This window comes from Haemaphysalis longicornis, unplaced genomic scaffold (genome assembly GCF_048455015.1).
Source record: "Haemaphysalis longicornis isolate Haplotype H1 unplaced genomic scaffold, Haemaphysalis longicornis Haplotype H1 scaffold_4, whole genome shotgun sequence".
In the NCBI taxonomy this organism is placed as follows: Eukaryota; Metazoa; Arthropoda; class Arachnida; order Ixodida; family Ixodidae; genus Haemaphysalis; species Haemaphysalis longicornis.
In genome coordinates, this window is record NW_027526361.1 from 58,116,128 (window position 1) to 58,136,155 (window position 20,028).

Genomic DNA, 20,028 nt, shown 5'->3' on the forward strand with positions numbered 1-20,028 from the left:
TAAAATGCGTTTTGAACACAGCTAAAGAAATAGAAACACAACTCCTCCCTGATGTGCGCACTGCAAAGTGAGCGAATAACTGCGTGCAGCCATCCTTCAGTTACGTGCGCGTTATGCATTCTTTAGAAGTCCTTCGAAGGAGGCTCTGGCTGACCTCCTCGCCGTCCTGTCGCTCTTCCCTTGCAGGAGCGACTGCCTGCTCGGGGCTGCCCTGCAACAATGTGTCATCGCTGGCCGAGGGCCCGACGTACGGCCAGGACTTCCCCGACTACCTGTACTCTCCGGGCATGGCCGGCTACGGTGGCATGGGGGGCAACATGAGTGCCGGGGGCATGGGCTGTGCGCTTTCGGGCATGGCCAGCATGGGCAACGCGACCGCCAGCCCCGCCATGGGCTGCACACCCAGCGACTACCTGCTCAACGACCTGCTGGCCGACGAGGACTTGCACCTCATGGACATGGTCGCCTCGCCCACCGACAGTGAGTACTTACTCCCTCTGGGAATTTCATCTGAGTGGGAATCTTCTGCACACTGTGTGCACGTCTTTTCTCGGCAGTGCTGGTTCCCTCTTCCCAGCCTCTTCCAATTGGCAAAGGAGAACCCTTCTCTTTTATGGGACTGCAGATGAGGGGAGCCTGCTGGATTTGAACGCTCTGATCGGCTGCATGCCGGTTGTGGCGACTTCTAATTTAGAGATATTTTTGCGGAAGCCGGCCACTTTGTTGTCTGACTCTCGTACGCTGTCATGCTCGGCCTTGGGATCCTCTTAGTAACATTTGCCGTATGTTCTTGTCAATGATAGGATTGTGAATGTAACACAAGGAAGTACTTTCTAACCTCGTGAAAAATATATTTGTATTATAATTGTACAGTCTACGCCCGTTACAACGGACCCTCTGAATCCGGAAGAAAACGTCCGCTGTAGCCGAAGTATGCAGTATCCGACGGGGGGGGGGGGGGGGAAGGGGGGGGGGGCTATGAGCTCTACAGTGAGTACTTTGACCGATATTGCATGCATAGTATATACACTTTGTTCTTTCTACACGCCTGCAGCACCTCTGCACAGTGTTCGCGCGAGGGCAAAGAATCGCGTAAACACCGTTTCCAAAACTTAGCACCGGCACTTCGAAAAGGCCTAGCGCATGTGGTCAAGCCTGTAAAGACGCAAGATAAGCTGAGCAAATAACGCAAGAATATAACTAGGCGCAATTATAAACCAGCTATAAAACATCAGTCGTGCCCATCAGCATTAGCTAGGCTCTTTTAAATCCCCTCACGACGAGGCAGGTTTTCCCGAAACCATTCGTCAAACAAATCGGATCGCTGCCTGACGTTCCCTCAAGGCAGATTCCACATTTTTAGCGATTTTATTCTGGTCATTGAAACAGATGTAATGAAATAATCTGATGACGGTCAGCTGTAAAATCGAAAGTTAGACCAGTTGGACTGCGCACGGTTACCGGCAGATTGCGCACAATGGATGGGGAACAACCCCTACTTGAGGCATTTCTTACCTTTTTCACCGAACGGAACGGGAACGATGCATGCGTGGGAATAATAAAAGCCGAACTTCACTGAACCCGAGATTTTTATTACATAAAAAAACTGACGAGGGCAGACTCGCCTCCGAGTGCACCACTTCGAGTATTCGATAGCCCTGTTTTTAATCTCACCGGAGTCGCGTTTATCGGCAGCGGCCTTGTTCTTGATGGTACAGCGGACGCTGTGCTTAGAAAGGCCTGTACTTCTGGCGATGTCAGCCTGTTTTTCCTCGTGTTCAACAGCGTTAATTACGCTTAATTTATCCGACAGGGAAATCAGCTACCCTGCCGCTCATGCCGCTGGTCGCACAAAAAAAAAAAGCCACTGGCTTGGCTTGGCTGCGCCAACGACCCGGCTGCCAGCAATGTTGCCAGACATAATAGTTTTCTAGCCAAAATAAACGAAAAAGCACACCGGGCGCCGGCCCCGCGGAAGTCCGCTATAAACGTTCAGTCGAAACAATTTTCGCCTAAAATTTAGTCTGTTGTAGCCAATAGTCTGCTCTAGCCGGGTCCGTTGTGAGCGGAGTGGACTCCATTTAAAATGCATGGATACCAGACAAACCAACAGAAATGGTCTGTTGTAACCGAAAGTCCGTTGTTGCCGGATCCGCTGTAACGAGCGTAGACTGTAATGCGAAGTAGAGCAACTGAAAACAGCGAAGAAAATGTGGATGCTGGCTGTATTGGCTGTAGCAAAATTGGAAGTAAATGCATGCACAATTACTAGTCGTCACTGCTCACGTCTTTGTCTCTCTTGGCGAGAGCTGCAACGTCATTTGTGAAAAGGTGGCAAAGCCTTCCACTGAGCGCACTTGGTGTTGTCTTCAAGTTGCTGCCCACGTTCCCTTGTCCAAGATGTTTGAACGGCTTGTTTGTGTATACCTGAAATGGCTGGAGCTCTGCCGTCTTGCCTTCGGGAATGACAGTGAAGTCAGTGTTTGGCCCTACGCGTCCTTCAACTACTGGTCAGGGGATCTTTGAATGAATCCAATATGAGTGTTGCCGGAATTGTGAGATGCACGCTTGGACATTTTCTCCACACAGCACTGAGCCACTCCATCATCATGGTGCTGTCCATCTATCCTTTGCCATAGCTTTTTTGAAGAAAAATGCGAGTAAAAAAAAAAGCTCGTTATAATAATGTTACAAACTCAGGGGTGAGACAGCTGCGCATATTGCGCAGATTGGATACAAATTTGTTTTCCTGCGCCAGGCTGCTCCAAAAGCTTGAAAATTGCAAAAATTGTGCCAAACTGCTCCAAAACAGTCTGAGAGCCAAGGATTTTAACGCTCCCGTCAGTTTCAGTGGGGGAAAATGCTTACTGGCGGCATTATTTTCCAGCACCCCCAATGTGATGGTGTTTGAAAAGGTTCAATTGATTGATCATTCAACAAAAAACCGGCATAAAATTGTCCCCGGGATAGTTTTTTCGAAAGTCACAATGTCGGGTTGCACATGTGCGTTTTCACAGTTTTCCCATGGAAAACCATTGCAAATTCCTTTAGAAAAAATACTTATGTGTACGGAGGCATCGAACTACTTGTGCAAGTTGATGAAAAAAACGGCAATTTTTGGAGCGTCGTATCTCCGGAACGACCTTACTGGGCACCGCCGTCTTTGTGTGGTGAAGATGTGAAAACGTGTCTGCCGGGCGAAGCATTTGCTTGTGGTTAGAGTGCTCTTCGCCGATTTCTACCTTAGTTTTAGTTATCGGGGTAACTGGGTTTATTATTTATTCGTTTGATCTGTTGCGGGTACGTGGCGGGACTCGAAAGACGGGAGTTCATAAAAAACAACCCGTGAGTTCGCCGTGTTTCGGCTTCGAGTGTGAGGCCAGCGTGGGCTTTAAGTGAAATTTTGGACTCATTGCGGTGTTATAAAACGCTGAGTTATTGCCGCCTTTCACAGCGAGTTTGCGAGCAGCGGGAATGGGACGATCAACGCTGCAGAAGAAGCGGCGCAGGCTACATCGCCGCAAAATGTTCAAGCAGTGTCCGATAGCGGGACGGGCTATTATTTCACGCTAGTAATAATGGTTCATTTATCTGAAGTGAAATTTATTGCCAAGAGGGAGGCGGTTAAACATACCAGCATTACTCAAATTAGTATCGTAGTGAATGTGCGCCTTGGGGATTGAAATGGAAAGGCTGGTGGGATGTGACAACTAGTCACCTCGCTTTGCGCAACTTTTGCTGTGGCTCTACATTTGTGCGTAAAGCCAAGTCTGCGACGACAATAATAAGTTTGGCATTCACATGGTAATAAAAATGCCTTATGGTTGATTAGTTTTTAAATTCGACATTTTCGACTACCCTCCTCGTAATCCATGCATAGAGCCTAAGTATTTAAAATAGTTTGTAAGAAGGTAGTGCAGTTATTATCTCGTGATACTCTGGTAGAAAAACTTTATTGAATGTCTATTTCCGTGTTATGTACGTTCAAAACGGATGGAAAAGTGCGTTTCTTCCCCTCGAGATTGCAACAATTTGATTTTGAGGCAACTAAGGTGACATAATTAATGTCGTTCTTCTGCTCCAATTCAAGGTTCTTCTGCTCCAAAATCAAGATTTCGCTGCTCCAAAAACTGCTCCCAAATCTGATTCAGCTGTCTCACCCCTGCAAACTTGAATATAGCGTAAGGTGCGTTTTGAATACAAAAATTTTGAGAAACAACTTCCATTATAATCATCAGAGTACAGTGCTATTGCTCTTCAACATTGGTTGTATTGGCCTCGAGGACATACTGTATTTACACGATTGTAAGTCGACTCGAATGTAGGTTGACCCCCCAAAATTTCATCTCTCTCTCTCAAAAAAAAAAAGCGAGCACAGGAAGCAGCCCGTTTGAATGCTGCTGTGTATGAGTGCCGAAAGCGTTCTTCTGACCAAAGCAACACCCCCCGAAAATCTTTTCAAAAGATTTTCGGCCCAGGGCACTTATGACAGACGGGACGATTCAGTGCAACACAAACACGCGGCAACGTGGCTACCTAGCAAATCGTATCGCAAGGAGAAGCTCTTCCTTCGACTACCAATACAGCCCGTAAGGCGGCTCTTCCATCAATGATCGATGCTCTCTCAAGAGCCGTACGCTCGTGGTGCGCGCAGTAGATGTTAAAAAAGAACAGCTTCTGTTTAAGCACGTGGAATACCGTATTTTCCGGTGTATAAGTCGTGGTTTTTTTCTGAAATTTTTGTTCGTGCGTCTTATCCACGGTGCGACTTATGTATGGAATAAGTCCGGTTCGCGGCGGCCGCACGTGGCGAGCGCACGTTAAGAGACACAGCTCTGAGGTCTAAATGAATCCGAAGCCCACCGCTACGGCGTTTCTCATAGCCCATATGTGCCTTCGGGGCGTTAAACCAAAGAATCTGCAGCTTTTTCTGGTCAAAAACAATGATAATGGCCTGCGACAACCGCGCGCCACTTTCTGCCATGCGCAGTAACTACAGTTCAGAATAAATTCAAAGTAATATCAAGCTGGGTTGCAAAAACAAAATGCAGCTTATAAATTATTACAGAGAGTTACTCTGAAGGAGGTAAACGTGCTGCTAATTTTTAAAATAACAGCTTGCTGATAAGTTTCGATTTTTGGGCCGCTTCTGGTCGCGTCACTTCCGTCTGCCATGGCACCTTTATTTTGCTGATTTACGACAGCACGCAACAGACGCGCGACGTTTGGAGAGGTGGCCAAATGGGTCTCCTACTCTTGGGACTCCATTTCTACAAAAACAGTTGTAGCCGGGTTCTTCAAGGCTGGAGTGATCCGGTCTGTGAGTGGTGATGTCACACTAGAGTGCTCTGCGATTGGCGGAGGCCGGCAAAAGCAAACGCAAGTTAGGCAGGGCTTACCAGTTTGCATAGTGAGCTATATGCTCGTTAAACTTACTGCACATTCCTTTTATGACACTAAGAACGGTGGAGTAAACGGTTGAAGTTCCGAACGAACACGCAAACGTGTACGCCAATGCGTACGGAACTACCGCCAGCCGAGCTCGACATCTCGCCGTCGCGAAGACGAATTTTCGGGTTTGAGGCTCTTCGGGGCCAACGAACCGTTCCAGCACGCACAGCCGTGACCTTGCTTGGTATCGTAATCCCTTCACAGGAGGTTGGCCGTCATATCGCCAACCAGCAAAGGTAAAAATAGAAACAAGGGGAGTAAGGAACAGCAAGCAGCGACGAGATAGTGCCAGTCGTCGCAGAAGTTTCGGAATGGTGTTGGCTTGCTTCTGTCGTTACGAGCTCGTTTCCAGTTTACAACCACTGAAAACTTCAGTTAGTTCAAGTAATTTACAATGAAATTATGTTGCTGCATCCTGAAATGCCCATGTATTACGGGCAAATCGTCGAGGGAGTGCGACATCCCCGCCGGTGAAGAGACCTCCTTTCATGTGCTGCCCAACGACGAACCTCGGCAAAGCAAGTCGCTACGTTTTGTGAACATTGCAAACGGAGAAGAAAGGGAGCTAAAGGAAGTACGAGTGCGCCCGCTTCTTTTCCGACGAAGTGATTACGGCAGGGACCCTTACGTTCGCTCACTCCTGGGACATGCCGCTGCTCGTCGCCGACTTCGTCAAATCGCCGTCAAAGCGCTCTGAGCTTGGAAAAAAAAATACCGTACACAGTGCGCGTTGACGCTCGTATCTTCCTGGTCGGAGCAGAGAGCTCACGCGAACGGCTTTCCATACACGACACCGGCTAACTGGCATAAGCGATACTGCTACTGAAATTGAACTGATATTAACCGTAATAAAAATACGGCACATACGTACCAGTCTGTATTTGTCCGTCGCGACGGGGCTGACGAGGCAGCGGTGCCGATGGCTTGGCGTTCGTCTGTTGTGGGTATCGCGGAATGGTCGCTTTCCGGTCCATCCGTGTATCCCACGACTCCTGCCGCTTGTGCACTTAGATGCATTGAGCGTTCAAGTGGTGTGAGGTTGTTAAATGCAAGCCCGAGCTTCTCGGCGAGAGTTTTGTTGACCGGATCAAGCGATTCCGTGACTAGGGCTGCGGGTGCACTAGGTTTTTCTAGTATTTTTAAAATGGCCACCGTCTCGTTTTCGGCTCGAGTTCCCGTTCCTGTCTGTGTCCCGTGTGTGGGTGCTATATGGAGTCGACATACTAAGTATCTGTTTCATGGACCGGCTCGCATGACGCCATTGTTCACGTCACGAAATGTGCAATTTAGCGGGAGATTTAAAATTTTGGCTTAAATTGCCTTATTTCTCAGTGAATAAAGCATCATTTGCTTCCGAGAAAGCGCTTGAGGTACTATGAAACACCTAATCTTTCGAATAAAACAAACTTTTTGTTTTCTCTTCATGGCTCCTTTAACGTTGCGGCTGATACTTCATCGCCGCCATGATTACAGCTGCGAATTACAGTCCCTAACACAACTTTTCACCACACTGTCACCTGCTTTCTCGTACGTGGAACTTGGTATCTGTGGTGATTGCTATCGAAGCAATCAATGATCAGAATACCTGCCACGGTCCTTGTTGATTCATGCGCGCAGGTCCCGCTGTAGAATAACACTGAAGGTATTGCTGAAGAATAAGAAACAATAATATTACTAACGCTTAGTATGAAAGGAAAAGCCCTTCATACATCTTTTGTCCACCACCTAGTCTTAAGTAGCACAAACTAAATTCAGAGCAGCGCAAAAAATTGGGACAAGATATGGCAACACACAGTGCTGCGTTATCGTCAGTGCTACGTTTTTTGTCCTGTTTTTTTTGTTTTTTTTTTTTTTTGCGCTGTTTTGAAATTAGTTAGTATGCACCAACTAGCTCAAACCATCACTCCAATGCAGTTTAAGTAGCACCAACCTGTCCTCATCCTCTCCTTTCTTCTGAGCTTCAGAAGTGGATGTGCCACCATGTCCTTGAAGTAAAAGTTTTCTTAGTTAGACTGATGGCGCCTTGTCATAAAACAAATGCATCTCCTCATAGACTGGTCGGTCGACCGAAAAGCTCTGATAAGATCTCCGGACGCGCGGTGTGTGCGTGAAACCAGGCTTCCATTGGGTCAAAATGGTTACTTGAAAATCGTAAAAAAGGAACGGTTCTAGGGAAGACAATATTTGCATGGATCATGAAGAAGGATTACAATAGTGTACCTTTATCTCATGAACCACGTATCGGTATACATTTAGATAGCTCGTACATGCGTTTACCTGATGCGCAAAGAATCATCACATGGGTTCGTTCTTCGTTTGCGATGAGGGTCTTTGAAGGTTTGTTGATCAATTGGACTCACTTTTAGTGAAAGTTGGACTCACTTTTATCTTTCGCGCTTCTCTCAACTTCCTTTAAAAAAAGGTTAATTTTTGTTGCCAGAATTCCCACTGCGGTTTCTATGACTGCACTGTCGCAGCCTACTGGTACATGCATTGAATGGAGCATCGTTGTTATTTTGCTTCACAAGCAATGTCAGGCTCCTCCATACCGCTTTCATCTACCGCACTGTGAACTGTTATCAAGGGGCTTTATCCTTATTATCGTCGGCTTTGAGCTACAGAAGCGGAAGTGTTGCCAAGATAGTCAATTTTTTTTTTCAATTCATCTTTATTTTCCAGAAAAAATTGTCTGGATGGTCGCCAGGGCTAAAAGCTGAAACAAACAGCTTGACTGGGCCCAGGAATCTGCCTCTGGGCCCAGGAATCTGCTGGTGAATCTGCCTCTGCCACCAGTTTGTACCACAACCGCTTCGTCATTGCACACCGGCACATGCACATTGTTATTTTGCAGTGCAGAATGCTGGGGTAGACAGCCAAAAAGTGTTTTGAAAGCGCGTATGAGTACATGTGTATCGCCAGTGAGTCTTCACCGAATGTAACAAAAACATGGAAGGCGGAGATGAAAGAGGGCAGGTTTTTTAAATTTGGTAGAAGTGGAACTGGGTGGTGGGGTCTCTTCAAAGGTTGGTGGTACTCAAAAAAAGTGGCAGTAGATGGTATGGAAGGGCTTTATAATGAGTGTCTTCAATTGGGGAGTCAACTGTGGTAGAAAACGTCCTGGCTAAAATTAGGAAACAGGAAAGGAGGTTCGCTGGGCATGTAATGTGGAGAGCTGACAACTAGTGGACCACCAGGGCAACAGAATTGCTAGGAGTGGGAGAAGGCAGCACTTGATGGCGGAATGAGATAAGAAAATTTTGTTGCAAGGAGATCATTAGGGAGCCCCTGCTAGATGGTCTGCATGCATCACTGAAACGTTGCCTGAGCGGATGCCATTCCAAATGGCAGGTGAGAAGAGCCACCTTTATGCATATTTGTAACCAAGGGCAGCGTGGCATCCTCGTCCAATGGCAGCTCATTGTAAGTCTCACTTGAGTCAATTTTGGCAAAAGCTTCACTGCCGTTGAACGTTGCCAGGATATTTTCCACCCGGATCAACAGGTCTTGCTCAGTGTGACATGCTTTGCTTACTGAGAGGTTCTGCAAAGGTGAATGCAACCATAATGCTTCATTGTCAGTACCACCGGCACGACCCACTTAAAATGAGGTACAGGGACTATGATACCCGCTGCCAAAGGTGGTCAAATTTAGTCATCCTCCGTACAAAAGGCATACGGGACTTCCAGAATTTCAGTACCGTGTATCAATGCGTACCATAGGAACCTCGATGAGGCCCTAGCCTGGTGCAAACGTGTCGGCAAAGTCTGCTAGCAAATGTTCCATGTAGATGTTGGCCGCAATGGAAGGCAGGAAAATAGATGGTGCCAGGTGGCCTCTGTCCTTGAGATGAATCATAGGGATGAACCAGACCTGCACGTGCTTCCTCCACGCAGGTGCTCAAACGGAAGTTACTATCTAGGGCAGACACAAAAAGGCTGTGGCCATACAACTCTTCTTCAATTTTGCGCTTCAGAAAACAATTTCCTGTCTGCCCTGAAGGTGCACCTGCGGCAAAGAAACAAAAGGGAGGCATGCATTTTTCACTTTTGAAGGGCGGCCGCAAGCACCGAGTTTTTAACGGTGAGGGGTGCAAAAGCTAGGACATAAAAGATATTGTTACGTGGTGCAAGGAGATGTATTTGCAAACTATTTACAAGGTTCAGTTTAGAGCAAAGGCTTGATGGCGAACCACTGCTGTAGTCCGGAATGGATGTCTTCGTTTCTCTTTTACCTCCAGCTGATCATCTTTAACTGACTTTGTCCTGGTTTGGTCATGTTTAGAGCCACTAGATCAGGTTTCAGAGTATCGGCACTCTTTTCTGTCATTGTTCTATGCCACCGACAGCGGCCATTGGTCGAACCGCGCCACGTGACATTTGTTTACCTCGGAAGACCCATGGGCACTGACATTTTGGTGCCTCTGTGTTGCCGCGCACGCGCTCTTCGATGAGTCGTGATTTTCCGAGCGCGGTGCGGCTGTATGACACGTTGGAAGTGAGTTTTTAAGCCCCCAGACACTAGAGTAGTGATGCCGTGCTTCCCTGTACTGTGCTGTTTCAACCGGCGGGAAGGTGGAAAACGCCTGCATCGCTTCCCGCTGGAAAAGAACGACAGTGGCCTAGCGTAACTTATAGCCACTTAAAAGGCGTAGCTCATTTAGTGGCTCTAGCGCAACCTAGAGCCACTAAATGAGCTACGCTAGCGTAACCGAGCCTGACCCCATCGCACGGGCGCGCTGTCTCTAATTCTTCGAAAAGTAACACAGCTGCCATGGTTGCCAAGCGGTGCCCGGAACAATTCCGCCCGTCAACGTCAGCCGCAATAGGTGGCCTAAAGCTGGCCACCCTGGTGTCGGGCACCAAAATGGCTGCCGCCGTTCGTCAGTGTCGTTACTCTTAGGCGTAGCTTTTTTAATGGCTCTAGTCATGTTATTAGAGCTGCCGTGTCACATAACTGAGCACTATTTCGGTGCTTGCTATGGAGAACCTCATCATGGTAATTTCTGGGGCTTTAAACGGACCACGTTAACAGTTCTGGTGAGCGGGCAGCTAAATTTTAAGAATGCAAATTTAGACCAAAAAATTATAGTGAAACAGAGGTGACAAATGTTACAAAGAGCATCAGAAAAAGCTTGCAAGAACACGTTGGGAGCTCCTTGTTTAATAATGCATGGTAGAGACATGACCAAAGGGAAACATGAGGATTAAGTTGGTGGAATGGCAAATACACAAGATATGACTGAAAATAGCTGGAAAAGCCAGGTAACCTCAATTTCAAAGGGTGGATGTGGTTGATTCGATCAACCGGCATTTTATAAAATGGTGCTTGATTAAATGGGCATCCCTTTGATAAAATGGCGTTTCGATAAACTGTCGAGCACCTCCGGTGGAAGCTTTGAAGAACACGCAAAGTGGGCTTGCTTGCATTGACCTTCCAGCTGTGATGGGTAGACAGGTGTTGCTTATTTTCAGTCCTGTGAGTCGAAAGTGCTTTATCAAACTCTTGTTCCCAGCATTCGTGTAAAAACTGCTGGCATATGTGGCTGACGAGCTCTGTGACTTTGGCAGCACTGCAGAAAAATGTGGTTGTTCCCTCCTTCATAGGAACCGGTAAAACACGAAAGTGAAATGTGCTTTCACTGGAGCAGTTGAATGTTTATTGTGCATCGATATGAACTTGCACATTGCTATTTCTATTTCGTCAGTATGGCACCGTGAGGCGCATCAACGTTAGACACTAGATTGCATGCGCCGGAGCATTGCGTAAATCCGACTGAAACCACAGGCGCTTGCAAACCGTGCGAACGAAACTAAATGGGTTGTCAGCGAATCGTTTGGTGAAGTCACGGTCTGCTGCAGTGAAAGGAACATGACTTGTAGGTGTGCTGGCGAGCGACGTCATGCTGGCGGGTCGCTTCGGCAAAGGTGCGACCACTTCAGTCGTGCTCTGTGGCGTGTAAGGCAGACGTTTGTGCTGTGGCGAGCTCAGCTTGTGGAATGCGAGAGGCAGAGTTCGTACCTTGGACCGTGAATGCGTCAACGCATTCCGCTTCCCACTGGCGCGTCGTCTCATCGTACCAAAGCTATCACGAGCGTGACATTCGCTAGTTGTCGTCATTGCCTTACAGCGGCACTTAAGGTGACAGTTCTCTTACGCCGGGCCATCACACAGGAAGGAGTAGGCGCCAGAGATGCACTGCAGCTCACGCTGCTAGGGTGGCTCAATTCACGCGCGTCCCCCGTACACGTATTAACTGGCATAGAAGTGCCAACTGTCGGCGCTCATTAGTGTCATGATGCACTACTTCGCTTCGCCTCTCCTAGACGGCAGCGCCATCTGAATGAAAAAGGCAATAGGGAAGGATATAAGGTGCCTTCGTAGGCCTTTCTACACGTGAGTTCATAACGTAGTTGGCAGAGGGCTTCGTACCTCCCTTTCCGGCGAGAGAGCTTGTGGGCTCGAATCCGGGTGCAATCGCGTCAGTGGAACTTTTTCTGGTGATGTCATTTCCGTGACGGACATGACGTCAGTGAGATCTTGGTGTATTCCGGCGTAAAACACTTTCGTGTTTAAAAGAAAGTCTATTGTGCTATTACTTTTACAGCAGCCCGGAAACAGAAATTGCAGGCAGGGTGATCTCGTGACTTTTAGTTTTAGAGTGCTAACCGGAAGCGACACGGCCACTGGTTCTTGTCGACTGGTCGATCAGCACCTGCCATCGGATGAGCCCATACATGCCCTCTTGGAACACAGAACCTAGGCACCATTCTTGCACTGAAATCTAATGTATCTGTTCCCTTCTCCAGAATTCATCAAAAGTGATAACCCTGGCACATTTTGAACAGCGCCGAGGATGGGTGCATGGCAAAAGATGCCCAACAGCAAGATTTGCCTTATTTTTGGGCAAAGCAGGTCAGGCCAGGCTGTCTCTCCCCGCGCGCCATTAGCCACCGGGCTACTTGAAGAGAAAGGCAAACATCAACACATTGTTTTTACGTTTTGCCTTGGGATCCAAATGAACACGTTGTGGGATATTGTGTGCTCTTGAAGATGACAAAAAATAACCAAGCAAAAAAAACAGTAGGAAGGGTTGTTGGGGGATGGGGTCAGGTTTGTCTTGCTGCGTAGTGGACTGGAGAGTGCGTGGTAAGTTTCTGAACTGCATATTGTCAGGGAGAGGCAAGGACTTCTTGTTCTCCCCTGGAACACGCTGCAAAGAAAGAAGTCGCACAGTAGCAGGCCTGAGGTGAATGAAAGGGCAGCTGGGCAGTCAGGAACAGACTATATGCCATACATCTCACCTGTTTTCTCCCCCCCGGATACAATATTTCTGCTGGCTCATCATGTACCGTATTTACCCGATTCTAACGCGCCCCCGATTCTAACGCGCACCCATTTTCCTGGGAAAAAAAAACCGAAAAAACTTGCACCTCCGATTGTAACGCGCACGGGACTTTGTGACCCAGACAAACGAATGCGACAGAAACGGGCGATTTATTTCCCGAAGTAATCTCACTCATCTCGCTCCTCGTCGCTCTCCGCTGACCACAACATCTCGTCCTCGGTGCCTTCAAGCACGTTCGCGATGCCACCCACACTTCTGAACGAACGTTCAACCATGGTCGATGGAATCGTGGCCCATGCCTCGCACGCCCATTCCAAGAGCTCATCCAGAGGTGCACGCTACAGCCGACCGCTCGTTTTGAACGCGTGGGAGCCGCTGCTGCCATTGCTGTTATCAAGCGCGCAAATTGAACGATTTGGCGATTTGTGTGCACGCCGATAGAAAAGTCTAGGCCCCTAGGCTTACTGCTATAGTGAACTAGAATAAGTATTCTAGTTCACTATACTTGCTGCGTCCGAAAAATCGTTGCTAAACGTTTTGGCGCCATCTTGGGATGGCGATGGCGATGGGTGGGACGAAATTTCGCTGTTTCGGCATTTTCGGTTTTGTATCCGATTCTAACGCACATGCGATTTTTCGGCCTATTTTTTCGGAAAAAAGTGCGCGTTAGAATCGGATAAATACGGTATTTCTTTGCTTGCAGAAACATAATATACCAATGTGCCCTTAATGTGTTGGGTCAACGAAGTCTCAAATTTGGGATGGCTCCATTGCCTACCCTGTTCATTTTTACAGCAATTTAAAACGCAAAATGAAATACAGTCAAATCTCGATACTAGGAATCGTGTGGGACCACCGAAAATCGTTTGTTGTTCTGAAATGCCGTTGTGATGAAAAACTAGCAGTTATAAGCCAGTGCTCAAACCTAGAAATGAAAATGGCGTACGTTAGCAGCAGATGCATGTGCAGACTGGCAAACTCTCAAATAAAAATGTTGCACTCACTTCAAAGCTACTTTATTTGAAGAAATCAGTTATTTTCTTCTCGTGCGTGCAGCATACGGTTGATTAGGGATGCCTCTACATATTCCACCTTGCGCAATACCTCATCAGGTACGTCATTGCATCGAGCAATGAAAATGCGGAATTTGTTCATGTGCACTTAAACATCAATGTTTGACAGGAAATCATCATGTATGTTCGATGAACCACAGTCGTCTTCCTTTGCGTCATCGTCACTAAAGATGACGACTGCTCTCGCTTTTTCCTTGCTTTTATGTGAGCTGCATTTATATTTATATTTCGCACAAACTTCGCAGCGAAATCACCCACAACAAAGAAATGCCTGCCCGCACACGTGATTAGCGTGACGAACGACTGACCGGCCACCGTCACCCAGCACGATGAGAGAGAGAAAAGGCAAACGCGGCTAGGCCTGTTAGGCTATTGCACATTAAACCACAGCTTTGTGGTGGCACTAGCTGTTGGTGCTTGACACGTTGATGATGATAGCTACTGCGCTCAGAGAGTACACAGAGAACCGGCAGTTTCTGCTCGATGTGAGAGTTGCGACGGTGTTACTTTTAGCTGAATTCGTAATACTGATGTTCCTCAATTATGATGGGGGAAATAAATTATGCGCGTTATTCTGAAATATGCACTATAATAAAATTTGTAATTCTGAAATATTTTTACATTGAAAATATAGGCGATCTGGCATTCACAAGACGCCAGGTGCGAGACAGCTGCGCATATTGCGCAGTTTTGACACAATTCCGTTATCCTGCGCCAAGCTGCTCCAGAAACATGAAAACTGCGCCAAACTGCTCCAAAACAGCCGTAAACGCAAGGATATTGATGCCCATGCCAGTTTCAGCAGGGAGGAAGGCGAGGAAGACCTCCAGCTTTCTGGTCACCGCTTTTATCGTCAGCCGCTCGCAAACGCACAAATGGCAGAAATAGAAAGGCTGAAACCGCCGTAACAAAGCAAACGATAGCTTCTAAAACGTGATTGGCTCTCCAGCCGGATTCGTTGAAAGGGCCTTCTCAACGAGGCATAGCTATGGCAACAAACATGGCCGCCGCCTTATCCGGCTGCTACTGCGTACGTCAGGCGCTCAGTGCTCCTTGCCGATATTTTACGCTGTCAGCTGGATTCCCGTTTATTCATTCTATCTGTTGTGGTACAGAACATTGACGTTAATTTGGGGATAATGCTTGAGATTGGTTCCAGGTTACGGGAAACTGCGTGGCTCAAAAGAAGGAGTTTGTCGGAATGTGGGGCCCACGAGTCCAGCGTGGTTTGTCCTTGTGTGCGGAACGCAGTGTGTTCCTCTATAATCAGTGTTCATGAAGTGAACTTTTCGACTCGTTGCAATGTTATAAAACGCGGAGTTGTTGCTGTCTTTGGCAGCGAGATCGCGAGCCTTGGGAATGGAACGATTGACATGCAAGTTGCGGCCTGCGCTGCGTCGTCGCGATTTATTCAAGCAGTGCCCAAGCAGAACTGGTTACCATAGCACGCGAGCAATAACAGTTGATGTATGTGAAGTGAAATAAATGCTAAAAGTGAGGTGGATAAACATAATAGTAATGCTGCTTGAATTACTATTGGGGAACTTGCGCCTCAGGGATCGAAACAGTGGGCTGGTGGGGCGCAACAGCCATCGCCTCGCTTTGCGCAACTTTTGCGGTGACTCTACACTCGTTCGTACAATGCAGCGTGGGATCACAAAAATAATTTCAGCATTCAAATTGTAAAGAAACACCTCACGATTGCGGAGTCTTTAAATTCGATAATATGAAATGCAGTTTTGTTGGCAATACTCTTAAAAAAAGCTGTTTTAATGATCCATTTATTCAGAACTGATTAAAAAGTGTATTGGACCCCGAAATTGTTGAAATATTTTTAAGCTCTTTAGACGACGTATTAAATGTCATTAACTGTTACCAATGAAAGCTCTTCTGCTCTGAAATTTTTATTTTGCTTCTCCAAAAACTGCTCCCAAATCTGTTTGGGCTGTCTGGCCCCGCAACACACCCTACACATTTTTTCAACTCTACAATTTGTACTCTCACATTTTATGCTGTCACGTTTTCCTAATGGTGCAACTGGATTGGCGGAACTTGCCTCAAGTGTTTTTCTGAGAATGGAGAGCGGTAGGGTTGTGTAAATATAAAATGAATGTATCCAACTTCTGCTGCGCACACGTAGAAAGTTAAGCTATTGAACCCTGTAAAACAGGCTGTCTGCCTCACTACCGCCTCAAGGAGCTTTGATGCACCTTAAATTTCGCTCACATTTGACCCTGCAGCCAAAAGATTCATGCGCAGCCGAAAGAGAGAGAGAGAGAGAATAAACTTTAATTAAATCCAGAAAATGCTTCAGAGAGGCATCCTCATTCCAGGATGCCTTGAGCTCGGGCCACGTCGACAGCCCTTTCGATCAGGCGCAGCTGATCTTTGGAACCGGAGCTGGCCAAGGCTCTCTCCCAAAGCTCCGTGGAAAGGTGGATGTTAGGGGGGTCTAGGGTAGACAAAAGATTCTTGTGCAGCAACATGAAAGCTATTCTATTATATTGTCATCACAGAACGACAGCCAGCAGCCCGAAGCCTTGAAATTATTAACGCAGTCGACTGCACAACTGAGCCTCCCGTCAGCTCAACTGATCATCAGCCTGCTGATTAGGATTTCTCGGCGTTTGCACGGTGCTTGCTCGGCACAGTTTGCGGTACAGTCATTTTTGTAGTGATGTAGAGAGGACTGCTGAATTTCCTGAAGTCACTTTAAGGTTTCTTTTGAATATTCAAGGCAACTACAGCTGTGTAGACTTTATATAGAGAGGTTCACTCTAAAATGCACCTGAAAATTTTTCTGTTTATGGTTCCTGCCCCACCAAATAGATTTTGTTAAGGACATACCTAATTATTAAGAATGCTTCATGAAATGAGCGTTGTTTTATCCAATTCGCAAATGGTGTCTGAAGAGGATTATGTTCCTGGTATGGCTGATGGCAAAGCACAAGGTCTCGGACAACAGACCGGCTGTCAAAAGGAGGGGGGGGGGGGGGGGGTGAAATGATGGCGTTATTTAGCTTATTGAAAGCATTTGCTCGTAAATGAAGCAACTTGGCCAAGTCTGGTCATCTAGCGCCATTCATGTCGGGCCGAGCACCTGCATGTTTCACCAAGACTCGGATCGTTGCTGCGAAGACCTTTCCCAATCATAATGATTGCAGCCCCCAATGCTGACCGTATGCTTTCTCTGAGAACACTTGGCCACCGTGCCTTTTGTAATTTCTCAAATAAATGTGGTGGAAGACCGTATACGACCTCCATACAAAAAAAAAATAATTTTTAATATATTGAATATAGAGCAAAGGCCTCAACAGTTAAAAAAAAAGAATAGAGAGGGGAAGAAATGCTACCTTTGTTGCGGAGCTGAATCATGGCCAGTTGATGATACACTGGGATGGCCGCATCAGCTTCTGTATTTGGCAACAAAACTGTTTTGCACCTTGGTGAGAACTATCATCATTTTCTTTACACTGTGTTGATCTGTGCCATCTGCTATGGGATCCGCCCATGCCTGATAGCCTTCAACCTGTCCGCACTTATTCGGGATGTCAGTTTTTCCTATGACATTCACAGAAGCGGCCTGCAGTCATCTTTTCGCTATTATCATTTCACCAATGCCTCATGAGATAAGTGAATGAGACCGTCGAATATATCTTTCTCCTCTCTTTTCGTCTCTGTGAATGAAGTGTGAATGGTCACTGGCTTCTGGAGCCCGATCTTTTCTTTATGTCAGTTTGGAGAACAAAGAGAGCTTGATTCAGGATAGTAAAATCTTTCTGAAGCCCACAGCATGCTAGTTGTGACAGTAGTTGTCGCGATGGGATGTGAGTTCATAAATAAAAAGCTCATTGTCAGTTTTATTTTGAAGTATAGCATAGTTCCCGCAGTGATATGTTGGTCATTATTAGTCTAAAAGTTGGTGTGCCAAACCATTCATACGATGGCTGTTTCAGTTTCACTGGGTTGCACGCACTCAATAAACAAAACACGGTTGACTGAGGCGCAGTTCAGTGGAAAGCACGAAAGTGCTGCGCATTGCCGGTTTGCGGTGCCCGCGTGATTGACAGCAGGAGCTCGCGTTCGACGCAGCGCTCTACCCCTCCCCTGCGTTTTGCTGCTGATGATGATGTAGTTTACTGGCGCAGCAACCTTTCGGTCAACGCTCCAGACACTGCGGCTGCGCCGTGCCATCTCCCCCTTCCCGTAGCTCTAACGCGGCGCCAAGCGCCAATTCCACACTCTCTCCACCCTTTCCCGCGCTTCGGCTGTTGCCGTGCCTGCCCTGGGGGTGCAAGGCGCGGGTAGGATATATAAGGGGGAGGGGGGGGGGGTAAGCCCCCCTTGGTCTCCCCTACCCGTTTTCCTGCGCGCGGAGGCATTCTGTTAACGGACGTTTAACAGGTCGACACCCCCTTGGAAAGCTGTCGGGAAATGCAGTGCGTGGGCAAAAGGAAAACAGCTTCGCCGGAGTAAATGTTAGTGCGAGCTTTTCAGCTGTACTGAGACCGAATATATAGACAATTTAATAAAAAAAATCTCCGGATGACTTTTTCCCGAAAAAATTGTTGAGTGCCATGCATTCACCTGTTTTGAATGTGAAAAATTACGAGAGCGCTTTTATTACACGGCCGCGGTCATGTATCATCCGCAAGTACTCGCGCAAATGTTGTTTCTGCTTTCCTGGAGTTATGCGTTGTACGTAGGAAAAACATAAGTGTGTGCTAGTGCATTCGTTGAGTGTACACTTTTCAGTACAGAGCACTTTATGGGCTTGCGTTATCATGTTAGCTCGCTATCAGTCGATGAGACTGCCAGAATCAGGCGGCGCAGCGAGATAACGGACCCAAGTAGAACCTTCTGTACCGGGGTCAGGGGGTCACGGAGGCTTCAAAAACCACGCGGTTTAAAAAATAGTCATAGATTGGCCACCCAGTGCTCCACTTTTTAACCCAACTCCCTTCCCCTCTTTTCTTAATAAACGTTTTCAACAACAACCGTTAAAACCTCGTGAACCGCTGGCGCTTGTCCTACATTTCCCCGTTATTTCCTACATTTCCCCGTTAAAGAAAACTGCAGGTACATTTCAGGCAAAATTTGTGTATATAACCGGTAGCCCCCGCGTTCCTTTACTTAGGAACGCCCGTTGGCTTGGTTTTAGGGGCGAAGCTCCTAAAGCCATGGGTCTGTCCATCCCTTGTGTCTCGTGGTACGTGACCGGCGCATGCTTTCGGAGATGTCGCAAAGTGGGCCGCGTTGCACGCGCAAGAACCGGCTGCAACCGGCAGCACAAACTCGGCACCGTGAGCGCGAGCTTGTCTGTGTTCGCCAACGGAGGCGCGAGCGCACGTGCACTGCGAGGGGGAGATCACGCAAGAGATCACGCCACGAACGCAGGCAGTCGTTCTCGGAGATCGAACGAGACGCAAGGACCTTTGCTCGTTTCCTCTCGTCTTGTTCGGGCACAAGTTCGCCCTAAATAAAAGTTCTTTCTTTACCGTTGTGTCCCATCCTACGTGACAAATTGTGGTGGAGGTGCGGGGTAGTCCTCGATGGCGCGGGGTCTTTCACCAGGTCTGAGCCTGGGAGCATTGACTCCGAAAATAAAAGTTGATTTGTACAATGTACGCACACAGTCTTACGTCTTTCTTAATGATGTAATGGGCGAACTTTCACGGGAGAGTTACGGTTACCGATGATCTCCCCCTCTCGAGCTTCGCCCCACTTATCATCATTCATTCCGTGGATATGGCGTGATTTTTTTTAAGATAGTAAGCGAAAAAAGCGGTCGCGCAAGAAAGATATGGCGCGTTCGAAATGACGCAGAAAGGCTCCAGCTGCGCAAGACAATAATATTGCGTTCGAAATGCCGCAAAAATGCTCCAGCCGCGCAAGAAAAAAATGGCGCGTTCGAATTGACGCAGAAAGGCCCCAGCCGCGCAAGAAAAAAAAATTGGCGTTCGAAATGACGCAAAACAGCTCCAGCATACGAAATTAAGGCAAGCCAAAAAGGAATACAACTCCCGCTGGCGCAGTTACAGGCAGGGGCAGCGCAAGCACTCCGAAGGCGGGAAATTTGAGATGCATTGGGTGGCAGCAGTAAGCGGATAACGGCACTGCAGCCCAAACCCGCCGCGGTGGCTCAGTGGCTAAGGCGTT

The 20,028-nt window shown here is 47.5% G+C and overlaps 1 protein-coding gene across 3 annotated transcripts in view; it reads left to right on the forward strand.

Annotated features, from left to right (window-relative positions):
* Cnc (NFE2 like bZIP transcription factor cap-n-collar) overlaps positions 1-20,028 on the forward strand; it is a 98,935-nt gene that overhangs the window by 56,903 nt on the left and 22,004 nt on the right. For all 3 annotated transcript variants that reach the window (XM_077706858.1, XM_077706856.1, XM_077706857.1), the window contains one exon: positions 187-480. In XM_077706858.1, the coding sequence (XP_077562984.1) occupies positions 187-480 (294 nt within the window). The remainder of the gene's footprint in view (positions 1-186; positions 481-20,028) is intronic.